This window comes from Phyllostomus discolor, chromosome 13 (assembly GCF_004126475.2).
Source record: "Phyllostomus discolor isolate MPI-MPIP mPhyDis1 chromosome 13, mPhyDis1.pri.v3, whole genome shotgun sequence".
In the NCBI taxonomy this organism is placed as follows: domain Eukaryota; kingdom Metazoa; phylum Chordata; class Mammalia; order Chiroptera; family Phyllostomidae; genus Phyllostomus; species Phyllostomus discolor.
In genome coordinates this window covers 34,524,133-34,544,339 of record NC_040915.2, presented here as the reverse complement: position 1 = coordinate 34,544,339, position 20,207 = coordinate 34,524,133, and the positions used below count along the sequence as shown (strand labels likewise).

Here is a 20,207-nt window from a genome sequence, read left to right as displayed (position 1 = left end):
TGGGTTTTGGAAAACAAAAATCTTACCTGATGTACATCTCCTCCCGATTGTTGTCTTTGTAGAAATTCTAGGCAGGGAAGGAAAACAGCGGTGAGTGCCTGTCTTTGCAGAGCAGCGGGGGTGGGGGGTACGGCCATGGGGGTGAGAGGGAGGTCGCTGTGTACTGTCTGGACCCCCTGAGATGGGAACGAGACATTTCCTCTCCCGAATGCGTCCAACAGCCCCGCTAGGACAGTCTGCGTGGACAGTCACTTCCCGGACCCTTGGACTACAAGGGACAGAGGAGGTCTCTCAGCCGTCACGTATCGGGGGTGCAGTTGAACTACATCATGGAGGCAGTCTCCTCTGACAAAGTCAAGGGCAGCACGAGGACCCGTGGGCTGTGTGTCTCCAAAGCTCATCCGCTTAACCCCTTTCCACCGCCAGCCTCCTCCCATGTGCTGTGCTTGTTAGCTGCTCCAGGGAACACTCATCCCTGTTTCAGACATAAGGAGACTGAGGCTCGGAAAGGGGAAGTGGCGGGCCTTAAGACATGGAGCTAGCAGATGGCAGAGCCGGGGCCCCAGCCTGCGTCTATTTGGTTTCCGAAGCCCTCGGTGCCGTATGCCCGATCTGGCACAGCGGGGAGCCCCGAGGCCAGGCCCACCCCCAGACTGTGGCCAGGCTCGGGCCGTGGGAGGGCCGCCAGCCCCACTCACCAGCAGGTTCACGGTGCAGCTCATGCGGTTGTCCTTGCTCTCGTCCGTCATCACGCCCCGGTAGTCCAGCAGCTTCTCCAGGAGGCCTTTGACCAGGCCCACGAAGCTCTCCACGGACTTGGAGACGGGCGGGTGCTCGGCGGCGCACTCCATCAGGCTGCGGGCGCAGGCGGGAGGGCAGTGAGCACAGTGAGCACGAGGCCAGGGAGGAGGCTGTGCTGGGGTGGGGGGGGTGGGCGAGGGTGGAGGGGCGCCCACGTCAAGTCACCTAGTGAGTCTCGGCTCCCCTGGTTCACTGGCACATCCTGTTCATGTATTCACTCCCACACTGTTCACCCCCATACAGCCGTCCAATGGACTGCAGGTCTACGGACCCCTGCAACTCACCCCACAGTGGCCGAGGGTCAACTATGGTTTTCTTTCCCCCCATCAAAGTGGGGGAAAAGTAAAAGCAAATCTCCCCCGTGGGCAGCGGTCACTGTTGGGGACAGTGGGGACATGGTCACTGTTCTACACCCACGTCGGGAGGAGGGCGGCGACACTTTCCTGCGTGGCAGTTTTCCTCTGAGCCAGCTGTTCTGCTTTGGGGAATCCAGTCCGCGGAGATATTCTCAGAGGTGTGCAAGGGTATACGTATCGTGCTTTTAAATTATGCCCAGTGGTGAGATCATTGGAACCGTTTTAACTTTCCATCGATAGGCAAATGATTAAATAAATTAAAGCATGTTCGCAAACTGTAATTCTGTTGAGCCTGAGAGATCAATATGTGTTGACATGCAAAGCTCTGTGGAGACTAAGTCTCCGAACAATACTTGTTTTTTATTTAACCGGCTCACACAGAGCCTTACCCTGTGGCAGGCGTGATTTGGACCGTCTTACAATTTTGACTGTTTAAACTCTCATCACTGTCTTGTGAGACGGGATGTCTGTAGATGGGGAGACGAAGTCACAGAGAGGTCGACTGACTTGCCCGAGGCCACGCAGCGGATAAATGCCAGCAGTCTGGCTTTAGCCTCTGCGTTTCCGACCAGCAAACCCTGCGTGAGCGGAGCTGCGTGTCGGTGTCTCTGTGTGTTTGTGAATCTGCAGGACGTGCTCGGGAAACACGCACCACACCCTCCAGGGTGGCTGCTCCTGACAAGGGGTCCGGGGGCGGGGAACAGACCAGGATGGCGCTCGTTTTTCCATTTACATGTGCATCTACTATTTGAAATTTGACACTGGTTGTAATATTAATATCCTACATTTAAAGAAGTGACACTCCCTAAGCACCTGTTCGTTGCTAGGTACTATGCTAGGCATTGCTAGGGGTGGGGATGGGAGAAACGATACAAAATAAAAAAAGAAATATCAGAAAGAATCACACCTACCCTCACTTAACCCACAGGCTAGGTAGGAAGTGGCGGATGGATTTTCATTTGATTAATGACAACTTCTTGTTAATCACGTGTTCTGCACCAGACCCTGTACTACTCACTTTTCCTTAAGAAGTCCTCACGGTGATTCTGGTAAGTAGTAAATATTCCCCTCGTGTTCCATGTGAGGAAATCAAGGCTCAGGAAGGTTCACGGGCCCTCCCAAGGTCATTCAGGCAGTAAGCGGTGACCTTGGGAACCCGGGCAGGTGCTGTTCAGTGTTTTCCCGCAGGAAACTTTGTGCCGTGTTCTCAGGCATCTCTGAGAGCTGCAGACGAGCGTTATCCGGGCTATTTGTTTCTGCCTGCTCCCCTGGGGCAGCTGAGGCCCCGAGAGCTTCCAGGAGGGGGGTTCTGGTGGGGCGGCAGGGTTAGTGGGGAGCTCGTTTCCTCCCAGAAGCCAATCCTCCTGGAAGGAGGTGACGTCGCCAACTGTGGCTGTGACCAGACAAATCCGTCTTCTCAGCGGGAGAAGCACCTGTTTCCCCGCTCTCAAAGAGAGATGCAAATTGCCCTTTGATTTCCCCCGTCTGGCTTAGTCGCAGCTGCGCCTGGCTCTGTCTGGACCGGTGGCATCCAGCCCTGCTTCCCGCCCTAAACGCAGCGCAGTCTCGGGGTGGAGGGTGTGATTTCTCACCGCCTGCCAGGGCGGAGGGCATCTCAGAGCCCTGGCCACAGGGTAGAGTCACAGAGGGGGCGGGGCGACCTTTACAAAGCTCAGTGCCCACCCTGGGTCAACGACTCTGTGTCTTTAGGGGTAGGGGCCGGGCAGCAGTATTTTACTTTTTAAGTAAATCCAGGCGGTTCTGATGTGCAGCCAGCATTAAGAACCATCAGCTCAGTCCACTGCTATGCAGACTTCGGTGTGCGTGGGAGTACCTGGGCGTTGTGTTCACCTGTTCTGCTTCCACAGGCCTGGCTGGGGCCTGCGAGTCTGGGTTTCTAACAAGCTGCCGGCGGAAGCTAATGCCACTGGTCCTTCGAGAAGCAAGGGTTTGGGAGCACTAGGTCTTGGCTTTCCTAGTGTCTCTGTTCTTTAGGCGAGAAGTTAGAGAACTGCTCCTGTGGCCTAGGACTGTGAGGTGAATGGGTGGACTGGTTTGCAATCATCCATCCAGCCCCGGCCGGTGTGGCTCAGTTGGTTGGGGCATCGTCCCATCACCACAGGGGTTGTGGGTTTGATTCCCGGTGCGGGCGCACACCCAGGTAGGTTCTAGGTTGCAGGTCTGGTCCCCAGTCCGGCGCCTACAATTGCCCGTCCAGGTGCCTGCAGGAGGCAACCAACTGATGCTTCTCTCTCACATTGACGCTTCTTCTCCCTCCCTCCCTCTCTTTCTAAAAGCAATAAAAAAAAATTTCCTCAAGTGAGGATAAAAAAAGAAGAAATCATCCACCCACCATCCATACATCCACCCAGTGCACACTGTTCTAGAGCCAGGAAATTGCTGACCTCCGGGAGGTCACCATCTAGCAAAGGCAGTGGATGCAGAAATAAAATAAAAACTTACCATAATAGACATTGACACTGCCACTTATTGAGTACTTCCTGTGTTCCAGAGGCTGTGCTAAGCCCGTGTTATTGATTTCCTTGTTTAATCCTCCCAGAATCTCCTTGAGGTAGGCATTATTAAAACCCTGCATTCACAGACGAGGCCCAGGCCCCCGGGGCTTGGCTCTGACCTTGGTCCCACCTAGGTCACGCAGCGGCTGCTGCGCTTTGAGTCCCACAGTGGGGTGCACGTGACAAGGAGGAAGAGCTGTGGGAATCTCCAGGTGATGCAGATGATGCCCTCCTCCGTGGGAAGAGGAAAGGGGGGAGGGGGGGCCTGCCTTGGGGGTGAGGGGTGGGGGACAGCGGGGAGCTCACACCTTGAGCAGATGGCATTGAGCGTGGAAGGCCTTTGGAAGCAGGGGTCCGGGCCCAGGCCCCCCATCACGCCGCCAGCCCCGGGACTTCCCTTTACTCCTGTCAACACTCTGTGTGCAGTCCCGCTTCTGACATGTCCTCCGGCCCGCGGACAGCCAGCCGGGTCCCAGAGCACACGATTCTCCGTCCCTTTACGCCTTCCAGGCCCCTCCCTACTTCTAGAGAAATCCCCACGCAGACAGAACACAGCCGAGTAGAGAAGGCCTCACTTCTCCACTCGGCACGGGACCCTCGCATTCTGTCGGCCGGTGCGGAAGGGCTGCAGGACCAAGGATGAGTAGCCCGGAGGGCAAACAGAGGCCAGGCTCACGGCCTTGAATAACCTCGTCGCCACCCACCTGGAGATCGATGATACTAATAATAGTTAACATATCTGGCCACCCTGCGAGCTGTCGGAGACGGTGCTAAGCATTTTCTGTGACTTTTCTTGGCTATCCTCAACCACATCTCTGGGAGCTGGGTAGTGTTTGCACCTGCAATACGCAGATGGGGACGCCGAGGCCTGGAAAGTTCCAAGAAAGGAGCGGGGACCTGGCCACGGGAGGCACGGATGGGGTCCTGACTCCCCGGGTTGGGCTTGATTACTTTTTGTCAGAATCGTTCACACCTCTGTCTCAGGAGAAAAATAATGAGCTGTTTCTCATTTCCTCGCCCTCCACGGGCTCCTTTTATAAATACGTGCTCAGGAAGGATCTGAACACCCCGCTGACCACCTGAAGGCTGCCGCAGAGCGCCATCCGCCCACGAAAGTGGAGCCTGCCAGCGGTGGACACGGGGTCACCTCCGGTCAATATTTAGATTTTCCTTTTTAGAATTTGAAGATAAACATTGACTCAGGCAAACTGTTCCCTTTCCCCTGGACAGTCGGCCTCGGTGCCCATCCAGGGGCAGATGGTGGGTCTCTCCTTCCGACTGAGCTGCGTTTGTGTTCCAGGTGTTCGGGGAGGGCTGTGTGCTGACCCCAGGGGCGTGAAGGCCGGCCGGGGTGCTGCCGCCCGGGACCCCACTGCTACCCGAGGGGCTGAGCAAGGCCTTCTGTGTGCTTTGGTTGCTAAAGTTAAAATACTCAAAGAAGATTGGAGGCAGCACCAAAAATCAGAGTTATATCAGAGAACTATACAAATCAAAGATTCTACAATTAGGAGGAGATTTGGGGTGTCTGAGTCTCATTCCTACACCTGGGGTGAAGTGTTGGGGGGTGGGGAGGGGTAGGAAGGCAGCAATGGCCACGACAGAAACTACCACGTCCCAGGTGCTTTATACTCACTGTCTTTAAGGCAGCCACAGAAGGCGCACCAGCCCATTTTACAGATGGACACAAGCCAAAGACATCATGTGACTGGCCTAACTTGTGCAGCTGCTGAGTGGTGGAGCCAGGAAGAAAACCCAGCGTCTTCCTCCAAAGACACACAAGCAGACAGTGTACCCATGAAAAGATGCTCAGCCTCGTTACCCATCAAGAAAATGCAAATCCAGGCCACCACCAGGCACCACCCCACACCCTCTAGGATGGCTCTCATCGGTGGGACGGCATCAGTGAGTGCAGGAAAGACATGCAGAGACCCAGCCTCCAGCGCTGCTGTGGGGACGTGGGGGCTGCAGCCTCTTTGGGAAAGAGTCTCACGGTTCCCCCGAGGGTCCCACGCAGCTCAGCACGGGACCCGGCGACTCCACTCCTAGGTGTCCTACCCAACAGAACTGAAAACACACATCCACACAAAAAAACGTGTGCATGAATGCCCACAGGAGCACCGTGCAACAGGAGCACTGATAGCCAAAAAGCGGAGATGGATGCCTGCGCGTCAACAGATGATGAATAAGCAGAATAGGGCCCATCCGGACGGTGGAAGGTTATTCGGCAAAACTGAGTTATTGGCACATGCTACGGCATGGATGGCCCTCGGAAGCGTGCTCTGCGAGAGAGGCCGGTCACAAAGGACCCTGTAGTGATAATTCCATGTCTATGGAATGGCCAGAACTGACAAATCCATGGAGGCAGAAAGTGGGCCCGGGCTGGGAGGGAGGATGCTGGCTAAGGGGCAAGGGGCATGGAGTTTCTTTCCAGAGGTAACAGAAGGTTCCAAGATCGATGGCTGTCGTGGCCGCACAGCTGTGTGACTGTACCAGGAGCCATCGGATTATACACTGTAGGGGACCTGCGGGGCATGCAAGTGTAAGCTGTTAAAACAAATGACGCCCAGTGCAGCGCTCTCGAGGGCTGCCCACTGTCCACTGCTGGGGTCGGGCAGCGTCGGGCTCGGGCCGCAGCCTGTCGGCTCACTTGCGTGTCCTGGTTTCCCTGGACACGAGACAGCCTGTGCCTCGGGGGCTGCCTCCGTGGAATGCGGATCAGAGAGAGAAGGGGGCTGAGCGAGTCCACACAGGCTGAGCACGGCGTGCGGCGCCCCGGCGCTGCGGGTATCTGTGTGTGCTGCTCTCGGTCAGTACCGGCCAGCGATTACAAAAGGAAAACGGGAAGCACCGCAGAATCACTCCACGGCTGAGAGGTAACGTAAGTGAACGTTGGGGTGGGGTATGTCCCTCTTCCCCACTCAGCCAAGTTTCTTTGTATCCCTCCCATTCAGTCACCCTCAACGAAATAGCCACTCGAGAGAGAGAGAGGTGAGGTTTCTTCCAAAAAGGAAGTTTCCTCCATACCCATGAGTGTCCAGGGGAGGACAGAGCCCCCGGAACCCCTGGGAGTCCTGAGCCCCCAGCCCTGGCACCCCCCACCCCCCTCACCCCGCGCCTTCCCCGCTGGCCCTGAACTCACATGGACTCCAGCAGCTGCATGTACTGCTCGTCTCCTCGGCCCCCTTCCACCTCGTGGTCCAGCTTGAGGATGATTTCGTTTTCAAACTGAGGGAGTCAGAGATGAACATCAGCACCAATCAACACCATTAGAAGGGCCAGCGTTCAGATTACTCAGTTCATCATTGTAACCAAAACGTTAGGGAGCACCCATCCTCTCCCAGGTTCAGTGCTGGGAAGCAGGAACAATGGGGCACTCTGGGTGCCTTCTAGGAGTTCCCAGAGAGCGGAGGGGCAAGGAGAGGGTGCGGGCTGCAGCTCAGGCATGGGCACGGGAGAGAGGACGGGAAAGGGGGAGAGAGAATGGAGAGTTGGCGAAGGCTCACAGCCGGGTCATTCGAGCTTGTTCTCAAAGTTGACAGAAATCTGTAGGAGAGTGGGAAGGGAAAGGGCGTTCCCGGCAGAGGGCACGGCATGTGCGGAAGCACAGAGGGTGGCCACAGAGCACTGTGCCTTCAGGGAGTGGCGTGCTGCCCCACGCAGCTGTTATGTCTGCCTGCCTAGTATTCCTTCCTCCAGACTTGGGGGATCGCACCAGCCCTACTCCCAGTCTGTGGGACTCAGGTGGGGGCTGACCCTACCTCCTGAGCTCCAGGTGTGGCTACGTGACTCAGGCTTAGTTCCTAATCAGTGTCTTTCAGCACCCAGACCCTAGGATTAACAAAGGCCCAGACAAAGCCAGTGAGACCCAAATGGGAGGCTTTGTTGGAGGTCGTAGCAGTCTTTCCGGTCTACTTGAAGGGTGAAGGCTGTAAGCCTGAGACTGCTGGGGGCGACCACAGTGGAAGAGCCTGCCTGAGAATGATGCCAATACAGAGGAGAGCAAAGAGGAGAAGAGATGAAGCGTGACTGAAACCTGATGCCACTTTTTGGGTCCCTGGATCCAGCCATACCTGAAGCTGTCTGTACTATTTACATGAGCAGATGCCTCAGAGAGTCAAGGCTGGTGACAACTGTAATGATCAGAGATCAGACTAGCTTAAGTGAGCCGAAAGTAAGCCTGCACTAACAGTTCTACCAAATCTTATAGACCGAAGTCAGAGAGTGTTCTGTTTCCCTGCTCTCACCCAGCTGAGTGAGTGGCTTATTCAATATTTCAAAGGTTCATAAGGTGCCTCTTTTAAGTGACTTTAACGCAAAATGGTTTGTCCTGTTTCACTGTCACACCCTGAGGAGTGTGTGCAAACCGTGCAGTGCACGTGTCACTCGTTTCAAGTAAGAACCTGGCACCTGGAGAAGGGAAGGAGGCCCTGGGCGATGGTCACCAAGGTCACAGGAGCCTCTGGGGACGCCTGGCTCCTAACCTGGATGTTTTATCCAAGCCCTCACAGTAACTCCGTGAAGTCAGGAGGTGGAGCACAGCCTGTAACTGCAACAACGCACGAAGAGCAGCCAGCGCTGCTTGGCACCGCCCTCCGTGAGTGTCCATTGTAATGACAGATGAAGCCGAGGCTCGGCATTTCCATGGCCTGTCTGCAGCCTCAGACGCGTGGCAGAGGCCTTTCGACCAGCCCTTCCTGGTACACCAGCACCAGCCCAGTCCAGCTGGCTGGGATTTTAGGTGATGAAAGGCAGGGACCGGAGTCACTTCCCCCGGTTTATCTACCATCCACAGGGCTGCTGTTCCCTCACTTTTGTGTGCTAAGGGCCAAAGGAAGGGACTAGAAGATGGAAGGAAGGGAGGGAAGGGAGGAAGGAAGGAAAGAAGGGAGGGAGGGAAGGAGGGAAGGAGGGAAGGAGGGAAGGAGGGAAGGAGGGAAGGAGGGAGGGAGGGAGGGAGGGAGGAAGGAAGGAAGGAAGGAAGGAAGAAAAGAAGGGAGGGAGGAAGGGAGGGAGGGAGGGAGGGAAGGAGGGAGGGAGGAAGGAAGGAAGGAAAGAAGGGAGGGAGGGAGGGAAGGAGGGAGGAAGGAAGGAAGGAAGGAAGAAAAGAAAGAAGGGAAGGAGGGAGGGAGGGAGGGAGGGAGGAAGGAAATAAGAGCAGAGGCCTGGATGGGGGCCAATCAGGTGAGGCTCTGGGCTGCACATGGACCACGCCCTTTCTATGAGGCATCCTGTTAAGTGTTTTTATGCATCCCATACTCTCCAGAGCAGGGGTTGGGGGTCTAGCCTGCTTAGAGAGGTCAACTTTGCTGAGCCTGGGGCAGGAAGAAATATATCCCAGGGGCTGCAAGCGTGGGCACTGAGGTCAGGCTCTCTGTCTTTAAATGTTCCTCCATTCCCTCTGCCGTTGGGGGAAAACTAGCAGGTCTTTCTAATCCTCAGTTTTGCACTTTATAACGGGGGTCAGCAAATGTTTTCTATTTTAAAGGGCCAGGCAGTAAATATTTCAGGCTCCATGGGGTCAGTCAGCCACGGCCACTGCACTCTGCTGTTGTAGCACAGATGCGACCTCAGATGATGCATAACAAATTGGCACAGCTGGGTCCCCATACAGGTTTGTGCACAAAAACAGGTGCGGGACAGGTTTGGCCTCAGCCCCTCTCCACAAGGTTGATAGGCGTGCCTGCCGCCTGGGCGGTTACGGGGCTAGGCGAGATGTCGTGTACGAAGCACTAGGGGGCGCCCGAGCTCAGGCATGCGCCGGGGTTGGCCGAGCCCCTGCGCTGACGGCTAATGCTAGGGTTGCGACTGCTGAGTGGCTCCGGAAAGCAGCTTTGTGGGGGAACTGCATTTGTTCTCGTCCTCGTCCCAGGGGTTCAGTGGTGGATGCTGGCACGAGGTTCCCCCTCGTGAGGTAACCTCTCCCGTGGAGCTGGAGACGAGGACGGGGCAAATAAGCACTTGTCTCGGGTCGCAGAAGAGCCTGCGGGGAGGGAAATGACGGGCTGCTGGGGATGTGCAGACACTGCACCCGCCACGCCGGAGCCCTTGGGGCGGGTGGGAGAGCGCAGGTCTCGTGCTCCCGGGCAGGTGCTGTGCTTTCGAGTGGCTGTTCCACAGCCTTTGGCATCCCGGTGAAGTGCCCAGCCCCATGCAGGAGCATGAGAGGCATGTCACCCTGCCTGGGACACAGTCATACCAGCCACAGTGTGGCCAACCCGAGGCCACTCTTGCCGAGTCTTCCTTGTCCACAGGTGGTCTGGGGTGAAGTGCTGTGCTCAGGAGGGGTAAGGTTCTCAGTCAAGCGCATCAGCTGTCTAATTTAGGCAAGAGGGGGAGCCGGGAAAATCTGGCAATGACGTTGCAGAAGGAGCTCAGCACAGAAAGTGAGGTTGTCCTGGGGCCCCCTCCCTCTCCACCATCACCCCCTGAGCGCCCAGAGTCTAACTCCTGCTTGAACAAACTAGGTGCCTCGAGCTCGGAGGAACCACGGTTCCAGGAAGCAGGGAAGCCTTGCCGGAAGGTGAGCGCTGCCCCGGAGGACGGCTGGGATCTCTGCAGGTGCAGGGGGCATGGAAGGGCCAAGCACAGGCAGGACAGCACCAGAACGGGACGTCGGGAATCAGGCTGGAGGGTGCACACGAGCTGCAGCAAAGGCCCTGCTGAGGTTTCCCCGTGGGCTCTGCTAGCTCCTTGAGGAACCCCACAGTTTAGAAAGGGAGCCCCATCATCTGAGCAAAGGCCCTGCTGAGGTTTCCTCATGGGCTCTGCTAGCTCCTTGAGGAATCCCACAGTTTAGAAAGGGAGCCCCCATCATCTGCTGGCCCTCCGGCTCTTCTCTTATCAGATTGTTCTGGCATCACGCCCAAACGTCAGTTTGCATGCAACACCTTCTGGATTTCAGACCTCAGTTCTGGGGTTCACTCTGGACCCAGCCATCATGGCAGCTTGGGGTTCCTGGGGGCCTTGTCCCTGCCCTTTCCTGGGCCACTTTCTGTGGCCGCGCACCCTGCATCGAACAGCTACGCCCACGTCCGCTCCTCCCACAGCTGAGCAACCACCGGGCACGCCAGCTGGTGTCCACACGGGCAGCTGCCCCGCCAGCCGGCCTGGCTGGCCCGTCTCTTTCAACAAGGGAGAAACAAAGAGGCAACTGGGGAACGCGCGTGCGATGAACCCACGCCCGGAGGGAGGAGCCCCAGGCCCACCCTGGTCATGGAAAAGAGGTAGGTGCACGTCACAGGGCTGTCACTGTGACGGCATCCTTTAGGGCAGGAAAATCACATTACAGGTGAACCTCTGAAGACACGAGGCCACTGAACAGCCGTCAGGACCAGAAACGACTGGCGCCTGCTTCCCTTTGGGACCATCGGGAACCTGGTGTGTTTCATCTGCACACTCGTCCCAGGTCATCTTCTAAGCCAGCTGGCGCCCACGCCTTTGGCGGGGACGTGGGAGTAGCTCACGACATGACAAAAGGCTGGAAGGTGTGAAAGTCTGCCTGGGGTCGGAGGTCAGAGCAAGGAGGGCCCCGAGCTCAGGCTGAAGTGTTCGGACTCCATGGCTGAGGATTAGGGAGCCAGTGAGCACCGTGGTGGGGGCCAGGTGCCTACCGGGGTTTGGGGAAAAGCTGTTTGGAATCTGCTGCCCTGGAAGTACCGGTTTTAAGAAAAATTATCTGGGGGCAGCATATGGCACAGAATGGGGCAGACACTCTGGGGAAGGCGGGGGAGGACCCCAGTTAGGGGTAAGTGCAGGACAGAAGGCGGAGCGGAGAGGGCGGGGGCGAGGTGTGAGGGGCCGACACACCCTAGCAGGCAGCCCCCACGGGACCCGGAGGCCAGCCCTCCTCAGCTGGGTGAACCTCCCAACATGACCAGGAGCCTGCTGTGGGAGTGGGTGCTTCTTCCCCCGTGGGGAGCTTCTAGAGTGCCCGGGCCCAGAAAAGGGTCCTCACCCTTCACGTTTGACCGGATTGTCAGTGAGCATCCTGGGCCAGTGACCCTGGCCTCACGCAAGGCGCTCACTCCCCACACGCGGGGGCACGTCACCTATTCCCATGTCGGGAGGGGGACCCGGCTGACACCCAGTGAGAAAGCACACTTCAATGTCGGCCCCGGGCAGGAGAGCGCAACGGAATGCCGACCGAATCCGACCTGCCAGCTCACTCCGGGCACACGGAGAAATGTCCCCATTCTCCCGTCGAGCCGCTGGACGGAGGCCAGGCCGAGGGGAGGGAGATACCATCATCGGGCAACGGGCTGGGGATTAGGGGTGTCGGCCCGAGCGCACGGGCTCATCGCTTACCTTTTTGAAGTCGCCGCTCTTCTGGTATTCGCACAGCATCATGTCGAAGAAGATCGGGATGGTGGCCTTCCGGAGCTCGGCCTCGGGGATCAGTGTCATCTCCAATATGGGTCCCACCATGCCCGGGATGAAGCAGATTTTGTTCTGGCCTGAAAGGGAAGAGGGGGCGCGGCGCGTCAGACGGCGCTCGTGGCGCACGCCCTGCCCAGGCCTGGCCTGGGGAGAAAGAACGAAAGGAGGGGACCCGGGAGCACAGCAGTGAACCCATGCACAGTGGTCTGCGCAGAGCGAGGCGCCCTTTGAACTCTTCGCGTGTGTTAGCTCCTGCAAGAGACGCGCGCGCCACCCCAGCGAGCTCTGCTAGTAAGGGTAACGGCGCAGCTGTGGGTAGAGCGCGTCCCCGTTTCCGAGGGTTCCCACCTGCGCGAGCTCCGCTGCCAACAGGGCCCAGGTGGAGCACGCTAACGGCAGTGAGCCGCGGGGGTATTAGCAATTACGTCCGTCTGCAACACCCCCCGTGTTTCTGAGACTTGGGGAAACGTGCTTTTTGTCAGCCGTGTCATGAGACAAATGAAATTTGCTGCTAGGAATCTGCTACAATAGCACCGTCAGTGGGCTAGTCGGGGTTAAAACACTGCTTTGCGGTCAGGTGAAGGGTAGCTTTGCGTTTCTTCCCCCTCGTGTCAAGGCATTCCCGCGCCCCACTCCCCGCGCCCTTGGCGTTCCAGCCGCACGGACCCGGGTCCAGCATCACACACTCGCCTGGCTTCCTCCACCGCCAGGCCTGTGCTCACACTGCCCCCTGGTCCACGATATTTTGTCCTGCTGCACCCAACGCCGCCCCCACCCCATTACCACCTGCCCCCCCAGGACAGGTCCCACTGGATGGGTGCACTGAGAAGAGCCCCCTCCTCCACGTTCCCAGCCCACCCCAGACAGGTCAGAAACACTGCGTGGGCTTCTTGCGTTCTGTCTTCTCACCCAACTTTGCAATGAGGTCTTTACTTGTGGAATCATTTGATAAGCATCCGCCTCTCCCACTGAGCGCTTCATGAGGGTAGAAACCATGTCTGTGTTTGTGGCACTGAGCACGGGACGTATTGGGCATTCACGAACTGTCTGTTGAATGAGGAAGTGAATTTGTCTGGCTCCTACACTCGTTATATGAACAGGATATGCATCTTATAAAAATGCAATAGCAATGCCCACCCGTTGAGGCTGCGTGAAAATGTGTCTGTGTGTACGTGGCACAGAACCTGGAAGAATCGGTGCCCGTTACCCAGGTCGTGTGGCCCAGTGGTTAAGGGCGCTGATTCTGGGGCTAGATCGCCTGATCCTGTAAACCGACTCCACCATCAGCTAGCTTTGTGCTTTTGAGCAGGTTGATCTCACCTCTTGGGCCTCAGTGTCCTCATCTGTAACACGGGAGAATAGTGGCATTTATTTCATGGGGCTGTTCGGGAGAATGAATGAATGATTATGTGGCAGGCGTTCTGCTTGGCTCAAGGCACACTCTGCGGTGTCAGCTCTTACTGTCGGGATGTTTCGCCAAAACGGGCTCCAAAGGGCGGCCTTGCTGAGCAGAACTGAGCGGACTCCTCGGAACACACACATCACATGGGGCACAGAAGGGGGTGCAGAGGGACACTCAGGGCCTGGAGACTTCCTGGGGAGCCAGAGCAAGCACATCCACGTGCCCCCGGCCCTGAAGCTGAGCCCCGGATGTTCCATCAACGGCCGCCTTCTCCGCTCCTGAGTTTCAGCGCCAAGGGGCCCGAGTTCCCCACTCTCGGGACAGACCGTGGTGGGCTTCGCCTGGGGCCGAGTGCCCCCGGGGTGCAGAGGCTCAGGTGGAATCTCGCGTAGCCTGGCGCTGTTGCTTCCAATTAAAGCGGAGAAAAGGAGACGAGAGGGAAGGCAGCAAGAAAATGAATTTCCCTTCAGTCTAAATGAGGCTTAATGTCGGAGCGTTTCCCCGGAATTCAGATTAAAAAGGCATCAGCCCAGGAATACATTCAGCTGGTGAGAAAGGAATGGCGAAGTCAGGCGGAGCGTGCAGCGGAAGATAAAGACCCTTTCCCCGGGCGTCAGCTTCGGTGTACGATGCGTCTGGATTACACTGGAGCCTCAAGCCTCTGCTTTGGCCCAACTAAGAAAAATATGTACATGCTTCCATATACATATACCCATATTTTACTTCCTTGCAGGTTCACAGTAATGGCTAATCTAGGTTTCTGATCTCGTCCTTCAAGATCCTTTAAGCCCACAGTGGGGTTTTAAAATTCAAAGTCGAGTGCAATAATAAGTAGAAGGTAAATGGGAAACTGTCAGATAAGCTGCCACGGGATGGAGAAATTGCTTATGCAACAAAGGCCTTTGGAATCCTGGAGGGCACTGCGCACGATAAGGATACATTTAAGGCGGTTTAAAATAAAGAGCAGACGGACGGCGGACCGGGGGTTTCTTGGATACCACTGACGGGCGCTCTTTGCAGGCAGCGGTGTTTGGGAGAGCGGGCGAGGAGGGGAGGACAGACAGACTGGTCTCCACAGACAGGGTGATCCCCGCGGCCCTGACGACGCCCTGGGAAGCGGCTTTCTTCATCTGCATCAGAAATGGAATTTTAGCGCACTAGATGTTGTGTTTAGGTCACCCAGATGTGCGTGTGTGCGTGCACGTTTATGTGCACAGATGCCTGTGTGTGCGCGCACACAATATATTTGTGGCTAATTGAATGCTAACTCATTTGGAGAAAAAAAAATCCTCATTCAGGAGACACACCGGCGGCTGTGTCTGAAAAAAGGAAGGGAATCGGCGAAGGGGTCTTTTTCATATAATGCAGGCTGAACCTCACTGGGAACAGACAGCAATTAGAAAAGGCTTTTCAAGTGCCAATAAGCCAGCAGGATAGAATCGAACGCCGGGGTCGCTGTGGGGACGGCGCGGTGCCAGCGAGGCTCGGAGCAGAGCTGCGGGTGTGGGCGGAGTGCCGTCCCGTGCTCTCGGCCCCGGGTCTCATTTGTGCAGTGGCCTCCTCTGTCGTCCCTCCCTCTGTCCGGGGGAGACTGAGAATGTATGTCAGAGGTCCGAGGGCACTACGAAGATGACCCGGCAGAATGGGAAGAAAGGAAGAAGGCCAGAAGGAAGGGAGGGCGGGAGGAAGGGGACAATGGTGAACTTGGCCGACAGTGAAGTTGGGTGAGCCCCTGGCCTTATGAAATACGGGACGGGGGTGGGGCTCTGGCTGGGAGTGTGTGGCTCTTGGAAGGCTGGCACAGACTCTGGGATGAACAGGAAGGAGGGTGAGTAATGCTCCCCTGGACTTCAGGGCCCTGCCTGCCCACTGGGCACTCTGACATAAAGCTGGGCTGACCAGACAAGGTCACTCATTCAGTTCGAAAAAGGGAGGAAAGAGCGGAGATCCCTGCTCCCCACTGGCACTGCTCCCAGACAGCCAGTCAGCTCTCCCCTCGTCACCCAGAACGCGCTCTGCGGCCAAGCCCCTCCAGGCCCCGCCAAATCTCGGAGCCCCACAGCCTGGGTCAGGTCCCGCCACTGCTGCCCGAGGGCTGTGTGGCCTGGTGCCTGTCAGTCACCTTCCCTGAGCCTCTGGTATCTCATCCGTAAAATGCAGATGATAATAATCCCTGCTTGGCAGAATTGTGGATGAGCGTAAAAGACTTCACATAAACAAAGGGCTTTGCATCACGCCTGGCTCATGAGAGAGGCTCCGTAAGCATCAATGTCAGTTGTGAATCATCTGCATGTGACAGTCTCGATGACCGTCAGTACAGTGAGCCCGGCCCGTGCTGGGTTCCGGAAAAAGCGACAAGAAAGGACATGGCGCAACCTCACAGAGCCCGCTGAACATTTTCATGAGCTTTTCAGGCCGGTCAGTTTACTGGTTCACCTCTGGAGTCCGGAGCTGGCCTGGGGAGAGGGCGGGGTAGGTTTAGCTTGTCTCCCTTGGCTGGCACTCGCAACCCTCTGAAGCCTTCTCTGTGCCGTCCGAACGTTTCGTAATCTGGCCTGGCAGGCACGTGAAAAGCCCCAGTCTGATCCCGTCAAGCCACAGCCGGTGAGATCCTGCGGTGGTTTCTGCTGTGCTTGGGGCGGAGCCTGCAGGTAGTGTGGTCTGATGCCCCTTCTGCTCACCCTATCTCGTCCTCTCCCCCGCCCGCCCTGCACTGGCCGCCTCCTGCTCCGGACCACTGCTCGCCCCTCCTCTGCCCGCCATGCTCTTCCTTCCCTCTCCCTGACCCCATCCCCACGCAGAACCTATATCCCCCACATATCCCGCCTCCTACCCAGGTGAATCCTACTCCTTCTCTAAGGTCCTCTAACTTCCCTGTTTCTCTTTTACTCCTTTAAAAATGCGGACACCAGCGCATTTGCCTTTCGATGGCGGGCTCACATTCCAGCTCCCCAGGACAGCACTGCCCCGGAGCTCGGGCTGCCTCCGCCTCAGTGCAGCCGCCTTCGCTGGGCAGGCGTCCTTCCCAGACTGTCTAGGAGCCCCAGGCTCCTACTCTACAGTTACTTCCCTTTTGCAACCACAATTAAATAGCTCCGCCATGAGTGTGCTACCGCTCAGTGCAACGAGGGCAGGGCGAACCCCCTAACTGCTCTCAGGGGCCGTCCCAGCCTCGGCTATAGCGCCTGGCACTGAGAGGCTGCTTCCACTGGCTCCCTTCACCACTGTTCTGAGTCATCCCAGACTCAGCGGCCTGTCATGGCACAGGTTTATTTCCTAGACTTCTGGAGGTCAGAAGTCTGAAATGAGTGTCACTGGGCTAACGTCAAAGTGTGAGGAGGGCTGAGGTCCTCCTGGAGGGTCTAAGGAAGAAACTGTTTCCTTCCGTTTTCCAGCTTCCAGAGGCCACGCGCATTCCTTGGCTCGTGGCCCCTGCCCCCGCCTTCAGAGCAGCCGTGTAGCTCCCTGAAGTGTCTCCCTGAGTCTCCTGCCTCCTTTTCCCCTTACAAGGACCCTGGAATCACACTGGTTCCACCTAGATGGCCCAGGAGACTCTCACCATCACTGAGATTCTCACATTAATCACGCCTGAAAAATCCACTTTGCCACGTAAGGTAATATAGGCACAGGTGCTGGGGATCAGGACACGGACATTTTTGGGGAGCTGTCATTCTGCCTACCCCAGTGCCCCATTTTTGTTGTTGAATGAATGAATGAATGAATGGATGGGCAGGTAGATGCCTCTCTCATCGCATTTCCCATTTCTCCCCGGCAGCTTCTCCCCTGCCCAAAGAGGCCATGCTTACTGAGGTGGGTTGCTCTCCTTAAATACCTGCCCGCTCCCCCTTTCTTTCAGTCCTGACACGGGCCACCTGGGGGTCTCACTCAAGAGCCCTTTGCCCTGATGGAGCCATCCTTATTTTCCTCACTTATCTCCCATTGGCCCGAATTTCTGAGTTCCTACTCCATGATTCACCTAGAAGAACACACTCCTGGCTGGAACTTTCATTCTGAGTCTGTCCTATTTGCAGATCTAGATGGCAGCTCTTCCTGGCGGGGCAGGGACTGTGCCTTGTGCTTCCCCCACCCCCCCACCTTTCCCTGGAGTTTCACACCCAGCTGGGCACCCTGTGGATGGCTAGAAAGTAACAGCCCAGTGGCTTGCACAGCAGCTCTGCCAGGAGAGACCTCCCCGCGAGTGAGGCCGCAATGCCAGCCTCTGGAATGTGCCTCTATTTTCTGCAAAGACGGTTAGCACAGCAGCCTGATGGTAACCTAAGTGAGTGCGGAGTGGCTGAGTGCAAAGCCATTCCGACAAAACGTGCATCGCTTCCCTCCAAGCAGAAATGGATGGGGCGAGGCCACGCTCTCAGGGAGAGTGCGTTGCATCTGGCGTCTTCCCAGGATCCAAACCACAGATGCATTAACCCCGTGGTGGCGGGGTCCTGGTAGCCACACGTGGTCCTTCTTCTCCCCCGCAAGGCCTCCCTGCACCTGCCCTCTCCCACGCACGCGCGTGCACACACACTCACACACTCTTCATTTAGACTTTTCCCTGAAGAGCGTTAAATAACCTTCAAGCCTGGGATGATCTTTGCAATTAGCTATCTGATAATCACGGGTTGCTCGAATGTTTCCTGATGAGGAGAAGAAGATGATACTGATGATCATGGTGATGATGCCCTGATTACTCTGGGCATTAAAGCAAAATTGAGCCACTTAACATGCATTATGATCTACTTATTATGAGAAGTCTTTGAAAAACATAGCAAGTTCACTACTTCACAGCCTTGGAAAATAATTTGCATATTCTGGGAAAAAAAAAAAGGATTAGTCAGAACATTGGACTTGGGGTCAAGGGACAGGTTCTTCCTCCTCAGCTGAGTCACTGATTTGTGGTTGACCTTGGGAATGCCCTTGTGCCTCTCTGGGCTGTGGTGACCTCAGCTGTAAAATCTGGGGGTTGAATTGGAAGATGCATCGGTTATGGATGAACCGAAATCTGGTTCACAGGCTAAACGGGGTAAGTTCCGCTTTAGGTTTCTTCCTGCAGAGCCGCACCTCCGCCCTGATGCCGTCACTCGTGTCTTCGCAGCTTTAAGGGGGCACCTTGGTTTCTCAGAAAGAAAGAGGAGGAAGGACTGTGGGCAAAAAACCATGTCGTGCTCATTGAATTTTTCCCACTCCCTTTTGTTTTAACTGTGGCAGGGGCCAGGGAATGTTTTCCTGAAGCCCCCACAAGTTTGTTTGTGCTGGCTCTCATCAGCCGGAGCTGGGTCACATGGCCATCACCTGCTGGAAGACATTGTTCACTGAGTGAATTGTGAGCGTGAAAAAAAATCGGGGCTCGGGTAGCCAGGAGAAAGGAGAAGGGCTGTGGTGCAGGCACTCAGCCACGCTGGCAACGGCAGCTTCTGAGGTTCACTCTGTCTGGCCACTCTGTGAATTGCACTTTAAAGCCTATCACTACCCGATGCAGTGTTCTCACCACATCGGCCCCCAGTGCACACAGTGATTTGTCCCAGTTTGGATTAGCAGGGTCACCTCATTAGTGTGCTGGGAGGAAGCTTGCTCACGCCAGCATCTGATGGAAGGCAGGGTGGGGCGGGCATGGGGAGCCATCCATTCACTCGGCTGGGCTGGCCTCCCCTTCCCGCTCTCTTATCCCTGGGGGAGGCAGGCAAGGAGAAGCAGCCAGGGAACTAATGAGTAACAGGAAAGCCCCTTCCGGCTGATGACATACTACTTCCTCTTCCTGGGAGGCCAGGCCATGAGGGGAGGCAGGTGGCCGGGTTCGCAAAGCATGCTTTGCTCTTGGTTTTCTGCAGCGGACATTGGAGGCTTTGTCGGACCTCTCCATGAGTCTGTAGACATTTGATTTCAGGAATCTCTGCCTCCCTCGATGGATGCAGGGTTGGTGGGAGCAGCAATGGGCAATGGAGCGGCCATCCCAGGAAGGCCAGTAGAATGCTGTGCCCCGGAGACTGGATCTGTAGCAGAGCTATGCAGGAGGAACGGACGCCCTGAATGCAAAGCTGCCTCTCCTGCCCTGCCTCCTAGGGTAGCCCTGGCCCTGACCTTCCCACAAGTAAGGATCAGGGCAGCTACAGTCAGTGTTCTGGTTCTTGCAACTGCCAAACCCTGACAAGTATATCCGTTAATTGCTTTAATTCATCCTACAGGTATTTGCAAACAGCAGAGAGTCTGTGATACTATTTAGGACAAACTCTCAGGCCACAGTGCTTGTCCTGAATCTCTTCTAATCCACTGTATGACCTTGGACACACCTCTTCCCCCCTCTGAGCCTCAGTTTCCTCACTGGTAAAACGCTGGGTTCGACCAGAACTGTAGCTTCAAAATATGATCTGAAGTGCTTCAGGATTTCTCCCCAGAAGATCCCCAGGGGTCTGTGTGAGGTGCTCAGGAGTGACCTATTATAACGGGCTGTGGGACCCTGACCCCACCTCAGTTAGAATAGCTCAGATTTCATCCAAAATATGCATTGAGCATCAGTTGTTTTTTATCAGTCCTCGGCTAAAAAAATAAACGTTTGAAAAACGCTGGACAATATGATCGCTGCAGGGCCCTTCCAGCTCTGATATTCTGTGGTTCTAAGCAGGTGGAATATTTGGTAACATCTTTTCAGTCCTCAGCATAATTGGGAGCGCAGGAAAGCCTGCCAAAACATAATCTATATCTAAATAGAATCTCGTGTGTGCAAAACAATGACCATGAAGGGCGTCCAGGGAAGAGCGG

At 56.2% G+C, this 20,207-nt stretch overlaps 1 protein-coding gene across 1 annotated transcript in view; it reads right to left on the bottom strand.

Moving 5' to 3' along the window:
* DOCK2 (dedicator of cytokinesis 2) overlaps positions 1–20,207 on the bottom strand; it is a 362,016-nt gene that overhangs the window by 35,781 nt on the left and 306,028 nt on the right. Inside the window, exons 33-36 of the mRNA XM_036013875.1 lie at positions 11,978–12,126; positions 6,813–6,898; positions 699–855; positions 27–67 (exon numbers count right to left, since the gene is read on the bottom strand). Of these exons, the coding sequence (XP_035869768.1) occupies positions 27–67; positions 699–855; positions 6,813–6,898; positions 11,978–12,126 (433 nt within the window). The remainder of the gene's footprint in view (positions 1–26; positions 68–698; positions 856–6,812; positions 6,899–11,977; positions 12,127–20,207) is intronic.